This window comes from Myotis daubentonii, chromosome X (assembly GCF_963259705.1).
Source record: "Myotis daubentonii chromosome X, mMyoDau2.1, whole genome shotgun sequence".
NCBI lineage: Eukaryota > Metazoa > Chordata > Mammalia > Chiroptera > Vespertilionidae > Myotis > Myotis daubentonii.
Window position 1 is genome coordinate 26,196,233 of NC_081861.1, and position 19,221 is coordinate 26,215,453.

At 38.9% G+C, this 19,221-nt stretch overlaps 1 protein-coding gene across 10 annotated transcripts in view; it reads right to left on the reverse strand.

Annotated features, from left to right (window-relative positions):
- Nucleotides 1-3,236: 3,236 nt before the first annotated feature.
- LOC132225091 (integrator complex subunit 6-like) overlaps nt 3,237-19,221 on the reverse strand; it is a 69,635-nt gene continuing 53,650 nt past the window's right edge. For 4 of the 10 annotated variants that reach the window (XM_059680304.1, XM_059680306.1, XM_059680308.1 and 1 more), the window contains 9 exons: nt 16,860-16,954; nt 15,751-15,861; nt 13,353-13,571; nt 12,347-12,470; nt 10,842-10,984; nt 9,466-9,700; nt 5,499-5,870; nt 4,564-4,657; nt 3,237-4,195 (listed from right to left, as the gene is read on the reverse strand). In XM_059680304.1, coding sequence (XP_059536287.1) covers nt 4,087-4,195; nt 4,564-4,657; nt 5,499-5,870; nt 9,466-9,700; nt 10,842-10,984; nt 12,347-12,470; nt 13,353-13,571; nt 15,751-15,861; nt 16,860-16,954 — 1,502 coding nt within the window. In that variant the 3' untranslated portion in view covers nt 3,237-4,086. Of the gene's footprint in view, nt 4,196-4,563; nt 4,658-5,498; nt 5,871-9,465; nt 9,701-10,841; nt 10,985-12,346; nt 12,471-13,352; nt 13,572-15,750; nt 15,862-16,859; nt 16,955-19,221 lie in introns of those variants that run through there. The other 6 variants (XM_059680309.1, XM_059680310.1, XM_059680307.1 and 3 more) reach the window with 6 other exon arrangements.

A 19,221-nucleotide genomic window follows, 5' to 3' on the forward strand; every position in this document is an offset into this window, starting at 1 on the left:
AATGAATAGGGTTATCCACAGAGTGAGATCTCAGACTATTGAATTATGAACAAATCCCAAGAATAGTGCTTTTCAGGGAGTCACCAGGCACATCAAGTAGTGACAGTTGTCTGAGTATAGAGATGCTGGGAAGCTCCAATCAGTTTTGTCCTCTCCAGTAGCTGATAGGTTGCTGGGGTTCAGAACTACTCTAGAATAGAGGTCATTGGTTTCAAGGCTACCACGGAGCTGAGAAGAGGAGGGTAGGAATAGTGCAAGTTACAAAATCCCAGCATTCACTCTTTGTATTGTTATCTAACCATTTTCCTTGAATAAACACTCTTCAGTTAGTTGCAAACATTTTGTTAGTTCCAAGAGTTCTGAAATGCTTATTTTGACAATATTTGCCAGTGTTCTCATTGCTTTCATGCCAGAATGGATTTTCACAGGTCCTTGCTCCACCAAATCCAGAATTGCTTCTTCATATATACTACATTTTAAATTAAGTATACATCCGATGAACCAGACTGTAAATTACTTATACTACTTCTCTTTTTTGTTCTGAAGGAAACTAACATAGGCAGGATCTGCGTACTATAATGAAGTACCTAAAGAAAGGCCTTACATGTTGCTTCTCAAGCCAACTGGTTTTAGTGAATTCAATATGAGGATATGAGTGCAGATTCAGAAAGTGTATTAGTTTTTAATTTGTGTAACACATTACCCAAATTTAGTGGCTTAAAAACTTACCCCAAACTTAGTGGCTTAAAACAACACCCATTTCTTAGTTCACAGTTCTGTGGCTCAGAAGTCTGAACAGTCTTGAGTTGGTTCTCTGCATCAGGTCTTAAAAGGCCAAAATCACAATTTTAGCCGAGCTGTGTTCTCATCTGGAAGATGTAGGATGGAATGTGCTTCCAAATTCATTCAGATTATTGGCAGAATTCAGTTTCTTGCCATGTGGGACTGAAGTCTTTGATTTCTTGTTGGCTGTTCACACAGCAATGAATAAGAGTTTCTGTTGCTCTACAGCTTCCCCAGCATTTGTTATCAGTGTTCTGGATTTTGTCCATTCTGTTAGTAGTGTAGTGGTATCTCATTTTGTTTTCATTTGCCTTGATGACATATGATGTAGAACATCTTTTCATACTTATTTGCTATCTGCCTATCACCTTTGGTGAAATATCTGTTATTTTTGGCCCATTATTTTAGTCGGGTTATTTGCTTTCTTATTGTTGAGTTTTAAGAATACTTTGAATATATTAGAGAGTTGTCATTTATTGAATATGTCTTTTGCAAATATTATTTTCCAAGTCTGTGGCTTGACTTCCTATTCACTTGACATTGTCTTTTGCAGAGTATATGTTTTTAATTTTAATGAGGTCAGCTTGTTAATTTTTCTTTCATGGATTTTGGGTTGTGCTTACAGTGTCATATCTAAAAAGTCATTACTATCTTAAAAGGAAACTCCATTAACAGTCATTCCCCATTTTCCACCTCTCCCCAGCCCCCTGCAAATAGTAATCTACATTCTGTCTATGGATTTTCCAGTTTCTGATATTTCATATAAGTGGAATCTTACACTATGTGGCCTGTTTTGTCTGGATTCTTTCACATAGCATAATGCTTTTGATGTTCATCCATGTCATAGCATGTATCAGTACTTCATTCCCAGCAATGTATGAAGGTCTCAGTTTCTCTACATCTTAAACACTAGTTATTTTTTTTCTTTTACTACTATCCTAGTAGGTGTTAAATGGTATCTTATTGTGGTTTTGAGTTGCATGTCCCTAATGACTAATGATATTGAGAATCTTTTCACGTGCTTGTATGCCAGTTGTATATGTTCTTTGGTGATATATCCTTTCAAATGTTTTGTATTACGGGTACTAGACTCTTATCAAATGCATGCTTTGAAAATATTCTCCTATCCTGTGGGTTGTTTTTACATTCTCTGGGAGAGTCTTTGATGTACAAAAACTTAATTTTGATGAAGTCAAATTACTTGTATTTTTTCTTTTTTGCTTATGATTTTGTGTCATATTTTAAAAACTACCAAATCCAAGGTCATGAAGGTTCACTACAAAGTTTCCTTCTAACATTTTTATGATTTTAGCTCATATATATTTAGGTATTTGTTCATTTTTAATTTTTGTATATGGTATGAGTCGAGGGTCCAACTTCTGTTATTGATTTCTAGTTTGACTCCATTATAGCAAAGAAGTTACTTTGCATGGATTCGATCTTTGAAATTTGTTAAGACTTATTTTGTGGCTTAATATATGGTCAATTTTTGAGAATACTATGAGCACTTGAGAATGTACTCTGATGTTTTGGGGTGGGGTATTCTGAAGATGTCTTAGATGTAATTGGTTTATAGTGTCATTCAAGTCCTCTATTTCCTTATTGATCTTCTGACTAGTTCTATCTGTCACTGTGCTAAGCCTAAAAATGAGGCAGAGGTGAAATCTTACAGTATTCTCAGGTCTCTTCTGACTCTGAGAATTTCCCAGGGCATGCACATGGTTTTCTAATAACCCAGGTATACTGGTACATGGGAGTATTTCAAAGCCCTTATTCTCCAAAGTATCTCACTCCCCAATTTTTTCTTTGAGGATTTTGGCATGTCTACTGTTTTTTTATAAACAGCAGCAGCTTGTTCACTTGCCTTTCAATATTTTTGAGGACCATTCTCCATATAGCTGATGTTCCACCTTAAGAGAGTTTGAAGTTAGGCGAAACAAAAGCAATCAATCCCCCTTTGTCAAACCTTCAGGGAGCCCCCGAGATAGGTTCAAACAAACATAATTCCTTGGGAATAAGGTCCGCGCTTCTCCCAGAAGAACCAGGGACCCACATTTGGAATGCAGGCTGCCGTCTTCAAGACCACTGCTATGCCAGGGAGGGGAATGGGGCAAGAACAAGTGAAAATGCCATAAGACTCTCCTATCATGTTTCAATGGCCTTTCTCCTGATTCAGCATTTGTTTGGATGCTAGGAACTTTTGACTATCTTCCAGAGTTCCAATAAAATTGATTCTGACAGATCTCCCTGCTCCCCAGTGTTTTTAGTGTTTCTGGAGAGGGATTGACCTCCAGAGTACTCTAAACCATTTGCACCAACATCATTCAGTTCTGTGAGTGACATTTGAAGTTTAAATCCTTATGTTAACATCTTAATTGAACTGCACTTTTTTCTGAAAGGAATAACAAATCACAAGAAAGACAAAACTAAAAATTTCTCTAGCATGAATAAACTTGTGAAAATCAATAAAATGATTTATTTCATATATTCAAAGTCAAAATCTCTTTGTATGCATAATTTTTGCAAATTAATACAAACATAACAATACTGCTCCATATAAACCTTTATATAAATATTAAAGGAAATAATACATAATTTCCCCTTAGTGCTTTCAAAGCACAAAATGCACAAGTCCACCTGAAGACTTACTGTCATCACATGCAAGAACAAATGTCAGGGGTTGGGGCAGCCTCAGGTGCACTTTGTAATGTCTCTAGACAAAATAGAAGAGAGTTGGAGGTAGATTGTTTGGTGACTCTCCCTGCCCCCCTCCCACAGAGAAATAAATTACCCAAATAGCAGCTTTTTTACTCTTTGATTCAAACTGTCCTGAATATGTCACTGTTTAAAAGGCACAGCTGGAAATTGTTGAAAACATTGTTCAGCAGACACAAGATTACCAGTTGGACTCTGAACATCTATTCTTTCTAAAGGACATAAGAGCACCAAGTAGTGCTCTATTTCCATGTGGGCCCTAGTCACTCTGGAAATGCCCAGATGAGTGAACCCTTATCACCTGTGGTAGGGGCGGCAGTATTTACTGAATTTAACCCGCTGCATTAATAGCATTACCTTCCTCAATTGGGAAAAGAAACAACACAAATTAATACTTTCAGAGAAAAGTCTTAGGACAAAAGCCAGCTTTTACTGCTAGAAATTCATAAAATATAAAAATTTCCACAGCTTTTTCTTAGCTTGTGGAAGGCAATTCCCTTGACTAAAGCATTCTAGGAAGCTTCAACAATATCCTGTTCCATCCTACAGCACAGAAAACTTGTCCTTTCTTTCTCCTTCATCTTTGCATTAACATGAAGATCTGCTGTTGATGTGATTAACGTTGTTAAGAAGGTGGTGGGAATCTATTTTTTCTAGTGCCTTCTCGAGGTACTGGATTAAGACTCGCCTTTTAAACCTAAAAATAAAGATAAATGTTATTAACCAGTAGATACTTAAAGCACTATGATATGCAAGGCACTATGCCAGATACAATTGGAACTGACAATTGACACAGAATAGAAATGTCTCCTCATGTAAAGATAGGGTTTAGCAAGTGCTAACAGTGCCACTTAGCACCCAAGCCCACTTCAGACTGTGGTGAGCCTATAAAGCTCCACAGAATGGGATGAATGAGTTAGACTCATATATCTAAATGCCTCTGAAGAGATTCAACCATGAGTGAGAGCCAGGGTTTGAACAAAGCAGGGCAGAGCCTATTCCTCCCCCAGTCCTGTATTGGGCCCTAGAGCTTAAAAAAAAGAACAAGCTCCTCTTTACACCCACCTTGCAGCTTCCTTGATGGTAAATTCAACAAATTGTTTCTTGACTGCAAGAGGTCCTTGCACTCCTTCGAGCAAAATGAAAATTCTTTCATACTCTGAAGATATTAAAAAAAACTTTAGTATTAAAAAAATGTGAATGGAAAATAAAATTCAATCTTTACACATCCTTAAGCAATCATTCTTCATGGGTAGAAGTTATATATAGTTTGTTTTTAAACATTCAAATCAAACCATCTGTGCATATCTACTAAGGAAACACTTATAAACACTAATAAAATGTGGTAGGCTGACTAATGGTCACCAACACTGCCCATGTCCTAATCCCCAAACCTCTGACTATGTTACCTTATATGGTAAAAGGGACTTTATTTTGAAGATGTAATTAAGTGTTGGATCTTGAGATGAGGAGATTACCCAGGTTTGTGCATGTAGGCCCAAATAATTACAGACATCCTTCTAAAAGGAAGGCAGCAGAGTTAGAGTCAGAGAGAAAAGATGTAAGGATGGTAGCAGAGGATAGAGGTTTGAAGGTGGAGGAAGGGGCCATGATTTAAAGAACACAGGCAGCCTATAGAAATTTGAAAAGTTAAGAAAACAGATTCTTTTTAGATGCTCCAGAAGGAATCCTGGCCTTCCAACACCTCCATGTTAGCCCAGTGAAAATTATCTCACAACTGTAAGATAATATAGTTTTAAGTCACAAAGTCTGTGGTAACTTGTTATAGCAGCAAAAGGAAACTATTACAATAAGTAAGGTAGGGAAAGAGAGAAAGGTGTATTGCATCTTTTAAGTCAAAGCAAGAGGAATCACTTTAAATTATGTGAAAACCCAATGCCTCCCCAAAATGCACCGCAAGAGAGCTTGAATCTACTCTGAATTTTACAATGAGAGGGACCTCCCATTATATGATTCATAGATGTTCTTTCACTACTTACTTCGTCCAAATTTTCGAACTTCTTTCATTAACTGATGTTTTATATCAGCATTGATTCCTTGTGCCATAGCAGGAGTTATCTGCAATGTATTTGGCACAGTTCTGAAAGTTGTTACTGAGACTTTCTGATCATCTGCGGGGACACTGCAGTTTTTGGTTCCTCCAACAAGAGCATTACTACCAGGTTTGTTAATCAGAATATCTTTCCTTAGACTAGTAAAGTCATCAGACAGAGAATCCAATCGGTTGGGTGGAATACCATCTCCTGTCATATTCATAAGCTCTGGTGCAGCAGATTTTGACAAGAAGCCATCAGGTAGGATTTGACCATTTTCCATCTTCTCCTCATGAACATCGTGAGTGACAGTAGCATCTAAAAAAAAATTAAAGAAGCTGAGATGTGAGGTAGGTGTATTATATCAGCTCCACAGGTAGATCCCAGTGCTCCTCAGTTTTGAGGAAATTAGTTGTTTCATAAAGCAAGAAGATGTTACCAAATGGAGCCTGAGACCCCTCAAATTGAACTCAGGAAGATAATACAGCTAATCCACTTTATTTTCTTCATGGCACTATGATTACATATGGAAATTAAGTAAGACAGTACAACTAATATTCTCAGCTCCCTGGCACTCGTGGTTTAGTGGCAGCTTATGCTTTATAAGCGGAAAATCAGCAAGACTCATGATGTCATGATTTCTGTAATTTACCTATAAAATGTCATGCTTTACTAAGCTTGACACCAAACTATGTGGGTCCCTTTCATCCTCCCTCCTCTCCATCTCAAAATAGCTAAGAAAACAGAGGTATGAGGGCTCTAAATGTACTCCATAACCAAAAATCCCAGTCAGCATATGATCTTCCTCACCTATTTTTCTGTCTCAGAAAAGGGAATTTCTATTTAGTCCAAATCTGACACCCCCTACTCCATTTTCTCATCCTCCCCTGTGCCAGGCATCATGCCAGGATATGGGGATCAGCAGTTAAGACAGACAGAAACAGTCCCTACCCTTATGGAAGCTACATTCTGATAGGAAAGTCAGACAGTAAGGGCATAATGAGCAAATGAAATGACAGTTTGAATTTATGTTAGGGAGAAGAAAGCATGGATGTGACAGACAGCAGAAGGGGGGGTCCTCAATGGATGGGGGTGGTCAGGCAAGGCCTTTCGAACAGAGCCTGGAGGAGGAAAAACAGCCTGCCCTGTACACATGCAGAGGAAGTGCCAGGCTGCAGCAGGGCAAGTGCAGGCCCCCTAGGAGGGTTCAATCCAGGACCATAGAGTAAAGGACAGAGGCAGAGAGAACAAGGAGACAGATAGGACATGTGTTAACAGAGGATCGCAGGAGAGAGTAAAGGGAGGATAAATGATGATGGAAGGAGACTTGACGTTGGGTGGTGAACACACAATATAATATACTAGAGGTCCGATGCAGAAATTTGTGCAAGAGTAAGCCTTCCTTCCCCCAGCTGCTGGCACTGGCTTCCCTCTGGCACCCAGGACCCAGGCTTCCCTTGCAGCCCCAGCTTCATCCAGAAAAACATCTGGTCTAATTAGCATATTACATTTTTATTACAGGCTAGAGGTCTGATGCACAAAATTTGTGCACGAGGTGGGGGGGTCCCTCAGCCTGGCCTGCACCCTCTCACAATCTGGGACTCCTGCCTGATCGCCCCAAACTACTCTGCCTGCCTGCCTGATTGACCCTAATCAATCTGCCTGCCTGCCTGCCTGATCGCCCCTAACTGCTTTCCTGACTGCCTGATCACCTCTAACCACTTGCTTGCCTGCCTGATCACCCCTAACCGCCTCTGCCTGCCTGTCTGATCACCCCTAACTGCTCACCTGCTGCCTGATCACCCCTAACCATTCACCTGCCTGCCTGATCACCTCTAACCACTCTGCATGTCTGCCTGATCACCCCTAACTGCTCATCTGCCTGTGTGATCACCCCTAACCACTCTGCCTGCCTGCCTGATCGCCCCTAACTGCTCACCTGCCTGCTTGATTGCCTCTAACCACCTCTGCCTTGGCCCCCACTGCCACAGCTTCATCCAGAAGGATGTCTGGAATGATGTCCAGGTCAGCTGTCCGGTCTAATTAGCATATTATGCTTTTATTATTATAGATAATGTATTATAGAATTATAGAAATCTATTTAACTCTATTAACCAATGTCACCCCAATAAATTCAATTTAAAAAAGAGGGTGGCAGGGCCAGGTTGTGAAGATCTTGTAGACTAGAGTTGGGAGTTGAGAATCTGTTGTGAGTACATAGGAAAGCTGATAATGAGTTTTCAGGATGGACATAGCATTGTCTGATTTCCATGTTGACATGATCACTTTGGCTGCAGGTCAGATGAGGAGGAGGTGGGCAGCCTGGTAATCAAATAAGAAGCTATTGTAGTAACTTGGTGACTGACAGAGATGGTATCATAGACTGAGGGACAGAGAAGTGTCGGATGCAATAATTATATTGGTCATCAAGTTGCCTAGACCTGCTCACAGATGGAAGTGAGAGAAGAATAAAAGAGAAATCATGGTGATTCTGGTTTTTCTGTGCCAGGGGTGTGCAGCTGCTGGTGCACAACTGCTCAAGAAACTGGATTATGTGCACCTCTTCCTGATCTGGTTCAGTGACCTCACATTGATAGCTCGACACCGATAATGTTAGCATTATTTATACTGTGGAAACCTGTAAACACTGTGATCCAGGGCTTCTCCATCCTCCCAAGCCCTACACACATGGAGAGTGGACTATCACAGCTTTACAAACACACTGCTGGATGGTGTCCTTAGCTGCACTGGGGATGGCTGCAGGTAGAGCTGTTTCAGAGAGCGGGAAGGTCAGGCAGGAGTTCAGTTGAAACAAATGAAACCTGCCGAGTTTTATATGTCCATTAGTCACGTAAGTGGAGATACTGTGTCCACAGTTAAATTTGAGTCTGGAGTTTAGAGCAAGATGTAGTCTAGAGGTATAGATATCTGAGTTGTTGAAATGTGAATCTTATTTAAAGCCCCAAGACTGCATGAAATTACCTAGGGACCAGTCTGCATTCCCACCTAGGGAGAGTGCAGTGAAGAGGAGAGGGTCCAAAATTGAGCTTTGGCACATGAGCACAACCAATGGACACAGACTATAGGGGGGTGTGTGTGGCATGTGCTGGGGTGGGGACGGCGGGAGCGGGTGGAGAGAGGTCAATGGAGGAAAAAGGAGAGATATGTAATACTTTCAACAATAAAGATTTTTTTTTTAAAGAATTGAGCTTTGGGTCCCTACACTACTTAAAGGTGCCCCTCTTTCTGATCTGGTTCAGTGAACTCACAAAGAAGGGGAGAAATCAGAAAAGGGTATAAAAAGAAGTTGTTATGAATCGAGGAAAGACCCAGTAGTTGGTGGTGGGAACCCAAAAAGTTTCCATGGAGGAGGGAGTGAACAACTGTATCAAATGATGTAAGAAATAATGGCAATGTGTGGCAGACACCAGGGCCCTTGATGAGGCCTGTTTTAGTGGAGTGGAGGAGACAGAGCCAGAGTGCACCAGATTAAAGCAAAAAGAGGAGATGAGGAAGGACATAGAGAGCAAGTGCAGATCCATATTCTTATGAGGTCATTTGTTCCTAGTGCCTCAGGAACCTGCTCTATCATTCTGACTAGAACAGCAACTCCAAATATTTGCACCTCATTATACCTTGTGTTGGCAAGACAAACATGGTCACATCTCTCCATTCTAATTTACATAGTTAATTACTATGTAAGTATGGATCTTTTCCCCCTCATAGAAATTGAGATCCTTGAAATAGGGTCTCTGCTTCCTGGGTTCTCTGTACCTACCACATTGATGATTTCATATTGGTTTACTTAATGAACAAAACTGAATACAAAAGAAATGAATACAAAGAAAAATAAAATTATTTAGTGTCCTAGTCCTGTAGGAGACATAAGGAAATCACAGCCACTACTCTATACCTGTATGTACAAGAGTGGGTTTTATGAGGTTTGGATAAGATGGGAACCACGAGGCTGAGGGTGGTCCCTTTCCGCCCACATGGTTAGTTACAGTAGGTGGTGTTTGTGGTTTCCTCAACAGCAGGGACATACTCCGCCTTCTCTTAGATGACAGAGGGCTGTTGGGTTCTCCAGGACGTTTCACTTTGTTTTGTGGCCCTGTTACAAACTCATCTGCTTCATCTATCATCATTCCCTAAAAAACATCAATGAACATATTCCATTAAAGACAACACTGGAAGCACTCTTCATATGCATATACAATCATGTATTACATCATCAATATAGGTCTTAATCATGGGCCAAAGATTTATCATGCCCCACACAGGCTCTGTTCTTAGAAGATGCTACTCAATTTTAATCCAGTCTAAGTGAAACAAGGAGGAGACTAAAATATAAGGTGTTGCCCAGCTGGTGTGGCTCAGTTGGTTGAGAGTTATCCCATGCACCAGGAGGTCCCTAGTTAGATTCCAGGACAGGGCACATGCCTGGGTTGTGGGATCAATCCCCAGTGGGGGTCATGCAGGAGGCAGCCATCAATGTTTATCTCTCATCTATGTTTCTATCTCTCTCCCTCTCCCTTCCTCTTTCTAAAACCAGTAAAACAATGTTTATAGTGTTGCCCCAAGATCAAGCGAAATACAATCACAATTAAGCAGAAAGCTTGAAAAATGTGCAATTCTCAGCAATCAAAATGGGAATAAACACACAGTGGCTTTTATGGTCAATCTCTCTCACATACACCCTACCCCTCATATTTAGATATCTAGAAGGACAATCCAAATAAAACAACGTCACCCTGTACTTCATGTTTCAAGAGGAGTAATTCACCACTATCTTCTAGATAGAACACTAGACATCTGAATTATGGAAACAAAGGAAGTAAGTGGTAATCTCAATATTAAATGAATTAGTATGTGGAAGTGGGAAAAAATACAGACTCTGGAACTGGAAAGATAGGGGTTTAAATCCTGCCTCTTATTAGCTGTGTCACTTAAAATGGTTAGGGTAAACCATTTTACCACTATGAACTTTGATTTCTTCTTATTAAAGGACAGATAGTAATACTAATCTGCAGAACAGTTGTCAACATTAAATATGATCATTTCAAACACCAGCTCCTACCAGGTACTCAATAGATGTCAGCTATTATTTTCTTCAACCTAAACAATCTTACATCAGGAGGTTTCTACTTTCCATTCACAGAGAGCCTCAGAGTCTTATTTTATCTTTTAAATTAACAGGAGACTCTCTGCTTTGTAATTCATCTTATCAAGAAGAAATGAATTATAGCAAGAATAGCACAGTTTAGGCAGATAAAAAAATAGGTATTCTACCTTTTTATCTTGTTTAAATGGATTGCCAAAAGTATGTAGTCTTTTGGGTTGATCTGGATCAATCTCTCGAAGTGGAGAAGCCAATGTCTTTAGATATTCCTGATAGTTGCCCATTTGTGCGACTGGAACACTATGAAGGGAATCTACAAAATTACCATAAAAGAAACAAGATGCTATATGGCTTAAGTGTATGGTCCTTCTGAGAGGACATGATCATAGTCTGCTTAGCAATATGTATGTTGGATCCGATAGTCTAAAAGCTCGAATCTAGCATTCTAGGACCTAAAATCATCTCTGTTCATTCCATTCATTACTACTCTGCCATCATTACTGCCTAAAATCTCAAATCACTAGTTCAAGAATGACTACCTTACCTTTCAAACCAGGTCTGACAATGTGCTGACATCTCTTATACCACCATTTCAACTCAAAACACCATATTTGTTCTGTGTTTCCAAGAGCCTAGGCTCCATGGTTTTTTCTTATCATCCAGAGAACCTTTGTTTGTGGGTCTTACCCTCTTGGATAATTTGATTACAACTGCAGGCTCTCTTCATAGAAAAGTCCTTCCCTCCCCACAAAACTTGGTGTATAATTTCCAGAGGTTGGCCAGGCTAAGATTTGTACATTTAAATGGAAAAGTGACCCTGTTTGAAATGAATAAAATGGAGTATAAGAGAATTATACATTGTCACCAATTAACATGGACACTATCTGGTTCATTCTTTTCATGTAACCGAGGAATTATGGATTGAATCATCACAGTAGGATGGGTGACATAGTATTGGGGCATGCAATTTCTGAAATCTGACAGAATGAGGGTCTACCACTTTCCAACTCACTAACCCTGGGCAAACTACTAAAATACTCACTTGTAGTTCTCATATCTATAAAATAACCCCATCTATTTCATGGGGTTATTCTGAGGCTTGTAGGAGCTAAAGCATGGAATGTAATATATGCACTGACTAATGTACACTTTTCCTTAAACCTGGGAACAGTAAAGTTGTGCATGGATAGATATAGGATTTGGTGAAAATAGGCATTCTAAACATTAAAATATTGCAAAAATAACCTCTCTAATCCTATATAATAAAACCATAATGTGCAAATCAACCAAATGACCAGTTGCTAAGATGCGCACTGACCACCAGGGGGCAGATGCTCAACGCAGGAGCTGCTCTCTGGTGGTCAGTGCGCTCCCACAGGTGGATTGCTGCTCAGCCAGAAGCCAGGCTCACGGCTGGCAAGTGCAGCGGTGGTGGTGGGAGCCTGGCCTGCCTCCATAGCAGCGCTAATACCCCTTGGGGGATGTCCGACTGCAGGCAGTTGGACATCCCCCGAAGGGTCCCAGACTGCAAGAGGGCGCAGGCCAGGCTGAGGGACCCCCCCCCAAGTGCACGAATGTCGTGCACAGGGCCTCTAGTTATATATAATAAACACCTTCATTTACATCAGCCTTGACATTTTCTTAATCAACAAAAATGACTTTTGTGTTCATTTACCTTCATCTTGTCCAACAATAAAATTGTGTGTTTTCAACAGATTGGATCTCATTCTGGTTAACTGGTCTAAAAGACCTCTACGTGAAATATCATAAGCATTTCTATATGTCTGAGGTTTCAAATCCTATTTGAAATGAAACAAATAATTTTAGTTATTCCTGAGACTTTTAATATAGAAATACAATTCTTAACCCTCTTAAAATCTTAGTAAAGGACTCTACATTCACTAAAATTGACTACAGTAGAATTTTCCCAGTGGAAAATTTATACTTGCTGGCCTTGTTCTGAATTCTAATACACCCGCAAAGTATTCAAAACCACTGGGAATATTATTTTTCAAGTGTGTCATTTAAAACATCAAATCCTGAGATTTATTCCTGTGGCAGCCTTGCAGGCCCACTGCTTAAAATATAGATGCGTTCCTCTGGCACCATGGAGGTGAGCTGCTAGGATCTACCCCCAGGAAGCAATGGCTGCTGAGAAGAGTGCCGTTAGTGGGGCTTAGGGCTCTGCTGCAGCATTTGAGCTGAGGCCATGCTCTTCCCAGGTTACTCCCTGCCAATGACTGAGAATTATGGGGGATATTAGGCCTTGGCCAGTTCTGCCCAATGTGGACCTCCTCTATGGGAAATCTTGGTGCCAGAGGTCCTTGTTGGGCTGGTCAAGACTTCTTCCCAACTATACCGAATGTCTGAGGCTCTTCATAACCATTTCTCCTTTCCTTTCCCCCTTCTTCTCACAGGTGCTAGGTCAGCAGTGTAATCTGAAGTATCTCTGTGCTTACTACTATTCCCTCTCCTCTTTACCTTTCACAGACATTACCCCCTAAACATATCTTGCACATTTAATTCCATATCAGTGTCTGCTGGCAGGATAATTCCTAAACTGGTCCATCAATAAATATAAGATCCAAAACAGCATTGCAATTATTTCAAAACTGAAGTAATATGAGAAACACAAATGTGTCAGACAAGTTCAAACACAAACTATTTATGCCATAATTTACCTTGTTTAAGAGCCCTACTTGAAAGCCAGCAAATTCTTTGGTATTCAATTCAGCCAGTCTTGACGAAGTTTCCCCTATGATTTCTTTCAATAGTTTTCGGAAATTTTTATTGTGAGTCAAGGACATACCACCTCCAGAATGATTTTTCACTTTGATTCCAATTTCCTGGGGAGGTTTCTTCCCCACTGATGCTAGAATTCGTTCTGACTCTAGTTTGGTCTAAAATGAAAGTACATAGTATGTTATAAAAAGATCTGTATTATCACTGTCATTTTTACTACTTAAGAAAGATAATACTTTAAGAACCCCACAGAACAATTTTTAATTGTAAATCACAGAAAAACGGGTAATTAAACATTTTCCTGTGCTTCTCTGTACTACCACTGCAAACAGAGGGGGGGGGGGCTAGAAAGACAAATAACTTAATACATTTTTTCATCTTGTCTTATTTCAAAACTATGATTGAATTATGGAGGGAATGGAAACCATGGATAAAAATTACATTCATAGACATTTAAAATCACATTTTGTTATTGTAAAATCTAGTCTACATACTCATTTTGGACTCTGTATTTATAAATGTAAACTAGTGCTAAAACTCAGATTCCATAGATTGGTATTTGAAAAAAGACACAATTTAGTTTTAATATTGAACCATGCAAAAAATTAATGCTTAATTTAACAAATATTACCAAGTATTACTTTGCAATATGTGCTAAATGTTTCTTACTAACTTACAACAAAAGAATATTCTTACTAAACACTATTATACCATATTGATAAATAGTGCTTGACTGTATTATAACAATATATTGGGCATATTTTGTGATATATTTGAGATAGTTCAAGAAACAAGTAACAGTTATTAAATTAGTAGAGCTATTTTAAATTAGTAATGACCTTTTATTTTTCTCTAAAAGATGGAATACCACCAATGTCCAGTAAGCTCAAAATAATTTTTATTTTTGTGTGGTTTGGTTAGAGATATTCATTAATTTTCCCTAATTGTTAGAATTAAGTATGTTTATTTAAAAAAATTAAGTCATTAAAAAAGGGATAAGAGTAAAGGAAGTGTCTGTTTCCATAAATGATCCTGAAAGCTCATGTATAAAACTACACAAATAATATATTCCAGAAGGCCCCAGAACTTGCATGACTTTGAACTCTGTTTACTATTCTTCCTAGTGGCCACATCCTGCTGACACAGCCTTAAAGGCCTAAGGTAAACATCAAATAAAAATATACAAATCAATAGAGCAATAAATAAATAAATAAATAACTCATAAAAAAACATTAACAAGGAAAAAATATCAGCAGAAAGGAAAAGGGGTTAAGGGCACACTTGATAGACCAGAAATCTGGGTTTGCTTTTTCTTTCTTTGTATTTATGAGCACACTGGACTGGTGAGAGCTGGCAAACTCCAGAACATAAAGTTTTTTGCCAGTTCCTACAAGGTGTGTCAGCATCCCAAATTGTGGAGGCATTTTGGGTCTTTAGTGAAAACTTTTACTTTTTTGCTTACTATTTTCTTTTTTTTAAAGGTCTAACTTCCAAATATATTGAACTTGAAGTAGTCACTGCAAACGCTACTACTGTTCCCTACCTGGGAATACATTTGTGCATAAGAAAATAAAGCTGCTCCATAAATTTGTCATATAACATAACACATTTGTATGGCAGTAAAGCTCTAACTCAGTAGTTCTCAAACATTTCCACCCTGCAAGAATGGGCTAGGTAGAGGAGAAGTATGATAAGTAGGGGTGAGTGGAAGATGAGGTACTAATAGAGAGGGGCAGGCAAGGGACAAGGTGAATAATGATAAATGAGGTGTGGGTATAAAGTAACAGATGGAGGGCAAGAAGAGAGGAGATTGAACTCCACTCTTCAGGTCCCCTTGGGGCCTATCACCCTCTAGTATGAGGAACACTGGTCTCATCTCCCCCTCTCCAAGAAAAAGCATATGGATATTTACTGCCTCAAAACTAATTTCTGGCAAGTCATTTAATCACACCATGCCTCAATGTGCTGACCTAAAAACAGGGATGCTCTACCCCAATGTGATTTGAGGAGAACCTAAGTTGAGAATAGGCAAAATGTGACCCATGAAATCTATTAAGCCTCTGCCCCTCTAAGGCCACAAAATATCAACCAGCTTGTGGATAGAACAAACTGGCAAGCATAAGGAGAAATGGCACAGCATCAGATGATACTGACAGACCTTTCATTGCAGTTTAATGGTGAAGCTAGAAGCCATAGAGAATCACATTAGTAGTACTAATCCATAAAGTGTAGAAATATATACACATTTAATTTGAAAAATTACAGTTACACTAGAGAATAAGGAAATGCACTTCTGAGGGCAAAGGATTTTTGTTTGTTTGTTTTTACCAATACTACCTGTTGGCTGAGTTTTTTAAGGTAAGAGATAACACTGTAACTAAGTCCACAATCTAAATTATCTGATATCAGATTTGGAGCTCCCATCATCCTTAGTGCTTTCTTTAATGGCTATAAGGAAACAAAATACACAACAGTAAGAATAGAATAAATCTTAAAATACTCAAAGTTCAGTTATAAGGGGCAAAGGGACATGATTCATTTCTTAGAAGTCAAGGTGCTGCACATAAAACCAAACATGGAACATTAAAAAGTGGCAATGAAAATAGCAGAGAAGTAAGGAGCAGAAAGTAAAAAAAAAAAAAAAAATAGAAGAGAGTGGGATAAGAAGAGCAAGTAACAAATTCAATTAGGTAAATTGCTTTTAGTCTTAATTCTCAAGTCATAAAATTATTTCATATTCCAATTTATTGTGCACCCCATTCCTGCCATGGTAAATAATAACACACCCAATTTCTCCTCCCAGTGACACCAGATACCATGGTTCTGCCTTTTCACCTCTAGAAACTTGACTTAAAGTTTTCCACATCTACCTCTGAAATGATTTGGATAACTCTTGATTTAGATTATGTAGCCAGTTCAAAATCATCATGAATATGTTTCTCAAACTGTAAAAATCCAAATGAGGCCAAGTAATTTTTTTTTACTTTTTTTGGATCCCCCCCCCCAACCCGCCTCTGCATCAGTGTCTCTACTTGATGCAGTAAGTAAATATAATGTCTTCAGAAAAAAATTTCAGAGGGAAACTCCACATGGATAATTTCTAGAGTTAAAAAGGGAAGTTGATATAACACATGAATCCAGACCTATTCTTAAATTCCAAAATTACAACTTCATAAGGTTAATTTTTAATATGAGAAATACAGATGTGCTTTATGAAAATAACCATGGCAGTTAAAGGAAATAAAATAAACAAAACAGTTCTTTTTGTGCCACTATGACATCTCCAAGCTCTTACACATAATTTGAGAAAAACAATGGGACACAAATATTTATAAATTTAAAAACTATCTCATTTCAGGGGTAAAGTTTTTGGTTAATTGACATTTTTGTGTGTGACAAGAATCACCACTGATAGAGTTAATACATATGTACACATAAATACATACTAATAGGTAATATGGAGGCAGAGTTTTTAAGTAGCCATCAAAAGCCTGTCGCCACTTCAGATTTGGCTTAAGCTTGTGAACTTTAAACAAGTCATCTGTAAGAGAAAATCAAATACAATAATACATTATACTAGTTCCAAATATTAAGATCTAAATCAAGCAACCCACATGTATTATATCAGTTCTTAGGAATCTCAAATTTTGATTATATTAGATGAACTTTTCATTGGAGTTTATTTGATTGTCTTTTTTTGGGCACTATTTACCAAAATTATATATAGTAGTTTTCTAGTATTTTCTAGTATTCTAAATGAAATAAATTTCCAAGTTACATATTTCTCTTTTGTCCACAAAGATACATAAAATATAATGTTACAACACTAACTGATCCATGTGAAATTTTTTTACATATTGGTAACTCTACTGTAGTGATTTCCACCTGATAGGGAATCCATGGTCACTGGTTGATGGCATATTCCCTTTATTCAAATAGAGAATGTGAAAAACAACAAAACTGAACTCATAGATACAGAGAACAGATTGATGGTTGCCAGAGGTGATGGTGGGAGAAATGACTGAAGGTGGTCAAATAATACAACTTCCCGGTTATAAATAAATCACGCAAATGTTAAGTAGAGCACAGTGACTATAGTTAATAATACTATGGTGCATATTTGAAAGTTGCTAAGAGAGTAGATCTTAAAAGTTCTCATTGTAAGAAAAAAATTGTAACTATGTATGATAATAAAAATTAACTGGACTTACTGTAACCATTTCACAATATATACAAATATTGAACCATTATGTTGTACACCTGAAACTAATATAATGTTATATATCAATTATATTTCATAAATAAATAAATAAATAAATAGTGTTAATACTTTTTCCTGAAAGGCCAAGGTAATAGACTTTACAACGTACATGAGAACAAAACTAAGCCTCTAATTTCTAGGTAATGATGGCAAGTTCTAAATTATGTTTTGGATTCTCAACAATCAGCTTTGTTAGTCATATTTCCCCTCTCTTCATTTCTCTGATTTCAGTGGTCAGACATTTTAAACCAAACTTTGAGTCTCTCAAATACTACTTAAAAATTGGGTGCCAGCCCTAACTGGTTTGGCTCAGTGGATAAAGCGTCAGCCTGCAGACTGAAGGGTCCCAGGTTCGATTCCGGTCAGGGGCATGTACCTTGGTTGCGGCCACATCCCCAGGAAGGGGTGTGCAGGAGGCAGCTGATTGATGTTTCTCTCTCATCGATGTTTCTAACTCTCTATCCTTCTCCCTTCCTCTCTGTAAAAAATCAATAAAATATATATATTTAAAAAATTGGGTGTCAGATAGGAGGAGGGTTGAGGGGATGGATGAAAAAGGCGAAGGGAATAGGAAGTACAAATTAGTTACAGAATAGTCATGGGGATGTAAAGCATAGGGAACATAGTCAATAATCCTATATAATAAAAGCCTAATATGCTAAGTGTCTGACTGTTCAACCAGTCACCATGATGCGCACTGACCACTAAAGGGTAGATGCTCTGACCAGTAAGTTAGCTTGCTGCTAGGGTCCGGCCAATCAGGACTGGGCGAGATGGGCTGGACATGCCCTGGAGCCCTCCCGTGGTTCCTCCCTGACCCCAATTGGGCACTGGTGGGGTCACTCGACCTGGCCTGCACCCTCTCACAATCTGGGACCCGTTGGGGGGATGTCAGAGAGCTGGTTTCGGCCCAATCCCCACAAGCCAGGCCGATGGACCCCTCTGGTGCAGTGCACCGGTCCTCTAGTATTCTAATAGCTATGTGTGGTATCAGATGGGTATTAGATTTATTGGGATGATCATTTCGTAAGTTATATAATGTCTAATCACTGGGTTGAACACCTGAAACTAATATAATATTATATGTCAACTGTAATTGAAAAATAATTATTTTTTAAAAATGGATGACTAAGTGCCCATCAACAGGTGAGTGGATTAAAAAACTGTGGCACATCTACACAATGGAATACTATGCTACTGTAAAAAAGAAAGAACTCAAGGAGACAAAATGGCTGCAGAATAGATGGACGGGTCCCGAGCCTTGTCCCAGAGCAGATAGAATGAGCAACTAAATCAAATAACATCCACCCAGAATTGGTGAAATAGACACAGCTGGTGAGACAATTTGCAGCCGGGAAGGGCAGAGGATGCCTGGAGAGCAGTAAAATCAGGGATCTGGGCTGGAGAGAACTGTGAGACCTCCAAGCCCAGAGGGTCAGAGGGAAACCGCATGCCACTGAAGCTGCATCCCTTGGGACAGGCATAGTGTCTGACTGTGGAAAGGAGGTCTGCAGGACTGCTGGTGGCAGGGGATTTTAGATCAGAGT